The following is a 6,000-nucleotide window of genomic DNA, read 5'->3' on the forward strand; positions in this document are numbered from 1 at the left end:
ATTCACCAGTAAATCCATCTTGAGACCTTGAGTCTGCATTGTGAAAGGTTTTTAACAACAAATTTAAATAACTTAATAAACATAAAGCTATTCAAGTTATTTAAGTAAACATAGGTAGTTTGTATCTTTCAAGAAATTTATTTCATCTAAATTGCAGAATGTGACATAAAATTATTCATAATATTCTATTTTTTTTAATGTCTGTAGGATCTATAATGATGTTCTCTCTTTCCTATATTGGTAATTTTGTCTTTTCTTTTCTCTTGATCATCCTGGCTTGAGGTTCATTAATTTTACTGTCTTTTTTTTACCGCCAAAGAACCAGCTTTTTGTTTCACTGATTTTTCTCTTTTGTTTCTCTTTTCTACTTCACTGACTTCTTTCTTTACCATTTCTTTCTTTGCTTACTTTTAGTTCTACTTGCTCTTCCTTTTAGTTTCAGATGGAAACTTAGGTCTTTGAGATCTTTTCTAATTTAACTGTTTAACGCTGTGAATTACTGTTTAAGAACTTCTTTAGCTGTATCCCGCCCACCTCCTTGGGTTTTTATGTAGATTTAACGAAATATGTATACTTGGTCAGGAAAGAAATATTTAACCGCCTAGTCCATGGTCAGGCATTATGGTTGGTATTAGGAGTACACCGTATTAAAATAAATCTAATTCCTTCTCTCATCAAGAGTAGAAGGTAATATGGAAAAAATTGGTACAAAATCAATGTTGTTATATTCTTGATACTTAGAAAGTACGTTAAGCCAGAACGCATAACTATGTTTTATTCTAATGATAAATGTATTTTCTGTTTTTGTCTCTCTACTCATGAACTAGCAAAAATTAAGTCACTAGGTTTTCTGTTTTTTTTTTTAAGTTCAGCGACTTGTAATTCCAATTGCACCACATGAATATGAAGTAAAATCAAATATTCTATTTGTAAATGTCTGGATAAACTACACATTTCAATACACTAAAGATAAATATTTCTGTAATTCTAAACGTGAAAACCACCTTTAAATCTATAAAGAATCCTTTCAAAAACAAGCATTCCATACATTTCTAATATTTTCCTAACAAGATTTTTCTTAAAAATTAACAAAACACTCTACTCAAAATATCTATCCTATCCTGTTTCAAATTATCCAAAATTAAAAAAAAAAAAATACCCAGCACTTTTTACAAAATACTCTGCCCCTGCTCCCAATTAAATATAAATGCATGGCAAATCACTGTTTTCAAGGTCTTTTAAATGCTGACCAAATGTTCATGTTTTCAAAAACACTACCAGTGTGTCACTTAAACATCTCAGTATAATTAATTCAGACAATTGTAGATACAGATATTTAATATACATTTAAATCTTTGTTCATCCAGCGGGACCATCCCCAGCTCTGCACACGTCCACCAGGTAAGCTGGATCTTCCTACAGTATGCTTCTTCCAGTCCTAATCTCTTGGTCTTCATTTAGGCCACAGGTTCTCAATCTTGATTGCACACTAGAATCACCTGGAAGCCTGAAAGTACTGATACTAGCTAGGGTCCCACAGCCAGAGATGCTTAGAGTTTTTAAAAGTGGGGATTTTCAAAAGCTCCCCATGTGATTCAGTGGTACAGACCAGGAGTAAGAAGGACCAGTCTAGGTTCTCTCCAGGAAATGATGCTTCTAATAGCCATTGGCCATTCTGTACCACCATACTTCAGAACCTGGTTCCTCTAGAGCTTTCCCAACCTAACTCCTAATTAAACACTAATTCAGTAATTCCATTCGGATTTCTAGGCTCACCTCTACTTCTATTTAGAAAGTCACAGGATAAAATATAAGTCTCTATTTTAGCCATTCCTCTCCAATCCACTTCTAAATTTCATAAAGTTCAGCTGAAGAGAAATTAACTCAATATAATCTGATGATATTGTTAATAGTCCTCATGTTTTCTTCTACTTAAAAGACAGTTCTACAAGCCATCTATAATTTTACAGAATATATGGTAAAATTACCAGTTCCTCAAAGTATAAAATATTGAAATGAGTCATTAGTATCCACCTGATTCCACCACTTGTTAATTTCAAACAGGTTTTCTATACTGATTCACATTCTGGACTCAAAACTGACATCCTCTGAACTTAAACCATTAAACTCCAGAGAGTCTTCAAACAGCTTACTCCACTCCGCCAAACCAGACCACTTCACTTTAAGTATCATTGCATCATGTAAAAGTGGGAAGGAGAACACCTGTATCACAAAGACAGTACGAGGAATAAGAACCAAAAGCATTTTTAGCACTGAGTAGAGTGCTAATAGAAATTTTAATTTATTTGCCGCAGAAATGTTGTCTCATGGGCACTATGTGAAAAGGAGAGGCAAGCAGGAAGTTGCGGGTAACAACTTGTCAATACACAGAAACACCAGCAGGTGAGATGGGGAGAACTGGGGGTGGTCCACAAACTACCGAGTTCTCAGACCAATTAGCAGCAGAAAGGAGCATGCAAGACTCTCACCTCTCAGGCTGTGACAGAGCTACCTAAGTTACTTACAAACACATGTAAACCCCATCTCCTTGGAAAACTGCTAAACAATAAAACTTTGCCAACGTGCAGACCCAGGAACCCAGATCCCTGCCAGTGTAGGTTGTGTACCCATGGGATGTAATGATCTGCATGCTGGAACACGTGTGCACGTCAGAGCAGCTGAACCAACACGTACCCATAAACATTATGAATAATACTTGCGAGAATGTATGGCTTTCTCCTAAGAAGCGCTTTCAGTACTTTACTCGGATCAAGTCACTTTCCTATCACATCTTACTCGCCTTCCCTTTGTACTACCCGCATGCGGTGAGTTAGGACGCCTTATCCAAAGTCTGAGCGGAGGGGGGGTCACTGCCTCCGCCCTGACTTCCCGTTAGCCCAAGCTGCCATCCCAAAAGGGGACCCTGTCCAGGCTGGCTTCCTGGAGACACACATGAGCCCTCACACACCCACCGCGGTCGCGTCACCAGTGCTGCGGCCACCTGGGCGAGGACTAAAATCTGGAGGGAATTCCCTCCGCCGCGGAGCTCGGCAACAGGATGGGAAAGCGGGACCCAGGCGAGATTTGAAAAGTGGAGGGGGAAAGAGAGTCAAGTGGACACAACCGGGAGGGATCACAGCTACTCACCCAGCCCTCGAAAGTGTCCGAGGCGCCGGCCGTGCGCAGCAGCTCCTGGAATTGCAGGGTGCAGTTGGCCACGAAGTGGTCATAGCCCAGGGGCGTCTCGTGGAAGACGGCCAGTTCGAGGTGGCCACCGTCGGTGACGTTGGCGCAGAACTCTTCATTGTACGTGGGTTTGTTGGTCTTCTGTTTGGTGCTGGTCTGGCCCACGCGCACCTGGTCCACGCTCACCGTCAGGTAGGGGTCCAGCAGCTGGTAGCCCTTCTTGAAGAGCGAGTGGCGCAGGGACCAGCGGGTGGGCTGCAGCCCCACAGCCTCGCCAATGCGGACCCTCAAGTAACCATTGAACTTCATGGTGCCGGACGTCATGCCGGCGCCGCTGCCCCGGCCCCGGAGCGGGGGGGCGGGGGGGGGGCGCTGGCTCACAGCGGGAGAGCCTGGAGCCCCTGCTCAAGCCAGCCCTCGCGGCAGCCGCAGGAGTGGAGGCAGCTCCTGGGAAAAGCAGCGCCCAAGCCCCCCTCGACTGGTCATTCTGCCTCCTCCGCGGGACCTTCCCCTCCCCTCCTTCCCTTGCCTCCTCCCTCGCGAGGTGGAAAGGAGGGGAGCCCGGAGCCGAGCCCTCCGCGAGCTGGGGTAGCCCGACTGTCCCTCTCCAGCGCGCGGCGCTTCCCGGGGGCCCTCAAAGGACTCGCCCCTTCTCGGGAGCCGGGAAGCTCCTCTCCTGGAGAGCCGGAGCGACCCGTCCGGTTAGCTCCAGCCCCAAGCGTCTCTTGCCCCCGCCTCCTCCAGCTTCTGCTCCTGCCCCCGCCTCCGCAGGCTCACGCTCTCCCCCACTCGGCGAGCTTCAAACCAGGAAGCAGCTGCCGCCGCATCCCCGGCAGGAGCCTCGCGCCGCCAGGCTCCAAGTTCACAGAAGCCCTGCGCGGGGTTCCGCGCCTTTCGAACTCCGGGGGCGTGGCGCACAGCCGGCCGGGCCGTGGGCAGGTGGCCGGGCGCGCGCAGCTGGGGAGCCCCACGCCGGTCCGCTGGCCCCGCTCTGCGCTCGCTCCCTGTCGCGCGGGGTCTGGCTGTGCTCGGTGGGCGAGAGGCTCCCCCAGGTGCAGGCCATAAAGGGCAGAGCTCGTGGCCCAGCGCGAGCCAACACCTGAGGCCGGGGAGACAGGTCCAGAGAGTGCTGGGGGGCGGAAGGAGGAGGGGGGAGCAGGAGCCGGGAACCCGCGCTCCAGGAGTGGCCGGCACCTTCCTTACCACCGGAGGAGTTGGGCTGGCGAGCCTGCCTGGCGGTCTGGGAGAGGCCCTGGCCTGAGCGGGCGCATGGCGGGGAGGTTCCTTTTCCTAATCTTCACAGGGATGGCTCATCCCGGGTTCAGCTCGGGCCCATCCTGTTTGTGCGCCTTTCCTGCAGAGAGTAATTACACGGTGGTTTTTTTGTTGTTGTTTTTAATAGGGTGGTAGTAATGATGGAAATCCTGTCCTCCTCCTTCCTCCGAGAGGTGTGTCTTGTTGCACAAAGAGCAGGAAAGGTCGGTTCTGAAGACAGACATGGCTGAGATGGACTAAGTCTCCCTGCGGGGTGGACCTGGTCTTCCAAGCCCTGCATAGCAAGGGCAGAAGACGTTTACACACAAGCACTGTCCCTGACACACGTGTGCGGAAGAAATCGCCTCTTCGAGGAACATTCCAGCTTGTTGTGTTTGCGAGTCAGAGTGGGCAGCCTTTTGTTCCTTCCCACCCGTGGGTCCAGGAGTTTTGGGGCCCTTGGGTGAACCGTTCCATCTACTGTGCTTTACCACAAACCTTGCTCCCTGAGGGCCAGCCACAACCAATTTGTCTCCCATAAAGCCTCGGCCAGTTTTAAGGTACTTAATTACATTCCGTCTCGCTGTTCTGGTTCCCCCGAGAGCAGATGGGTCTTCCGAGCCCTGTTTGGGCCTCTGGAACTGAGGAGGTTCTCAACAATTTCACTCCTGTGAATAGAGGCACACTAGAGAATGAAAACAAGAACAATGGTGGGAGAGGGCCTGTCTTAAAAACATCAAAACTTCTTTTAAGAGAACAAGGCAGGGATGCAGCACATAATCCTAATGACACTTTAGCTTTAGGCAGGGCTTATAAAGCAAGCTCCCAGACATCCAGGGAGCTCCCACCTGGCCCTGGTGCTCCAGGGGAAGAGGTCAAGGGAACCATTTGGGTCAACTCTGTCACCCTCTCCTCCAAAGAGCAGGCCTCTGGCTTTAAGAACCACTGAAAGATGGGCTGCTGTTGGACTTTGGCACTAAAAAAAGACAGTGCAGCCCTGGGGTTGGGATGTGAGGGGACACTAGACACTCCATCTCTGTCCTATCAGTGCTAGGTACAGGTAGGCAGTGGTGACAGAGTCAGGAGAAAAACAGCGGTCGTACCTGCCCTGCTGGGGCTTAAGTCCCACAGCAAGCGAAAACAAGATACAGATCACACACATGGGCTGTGCAGTGAAGGAAAAGCTCAGGTGCAATGGGCCAATGGAAGCTGGAGGGGGTGATCAGGGAAGGGTCCCCTGAAGAAGTACATAGCAAAAGGATCAGTTTATTCAGAGTTCCCAAGGAAAGGGACAGTTTGACCTGTTTCCAGAACAGAAGGGACTCCATATGGCTGAAGCCAAAAAAAAAAAAAAAAAAAAAAAGTAAGGGGAAAGTGGCTGAAATTCACCTGAAAAGGTAGGTCAGGGCCCAAGACTGATCAGACTGATAGGTCATGGCAAAGTCTTTGGACATGGTCTGTGGGCAGCTGGAAACTGCCAAAAGTTAAGCAGGGCCAGGGACAGGATGAGATTTGTCTTTTAAAATCTCTGTCTCGGGGGTGCACCTGGTGGCTCAGTGG

General features: G+C 48.5%; 1 protein-coding gene across 2 annotated transcripts in view; it reads right to left on the reverse strand.

Moving 5' to 3' along the window:
* PRKCH (protein kinase C eta) overlaps positions 1-5,031 on the reverse strand; it is a 221,880-nt gene extending 216,849 nt beyond the window's left edge. The window contains exons 1-2 of one of the 2 annotated variants that reach the window (XM_057318504.1): positions 5,013-5,028; positions 3,148-4,540 (exon numbers count right to left, since the gene is read on the reverse strand). In XM_057318504.1, the coding sequence (XP_057174487.1) occupies positions 3,148-3,510 (363 nt within the window). In that variant the 5' untranslated portion in view covers positions 3,511-4,540; positions 5,013-5,028. Of the gene's footprint in view, positions 1-3,147 lie in introns of both variants that reach the window. The other variant, XM_048219933.2, reaches the window with a different exon arrangement.
* Between the last annotated feature and the right edge of the window lie 969 nt (positions 5,032-6,000).

This window comes from Ursus arctos, unplaced genomic scaffold, assembly GCF_023065955.2.
Source record: "Ursus arctos isolate Adak ecotype North America unplaced genomic scaffold, UrsArc2.0 scaffold_25, whole genome shotgun sequence".
Lineage (NCBI taxonomy): Eukaryota > Metazoa > Chordata > Mammalia > Carnivora > Ursidae > Ursus > Ursus arctos.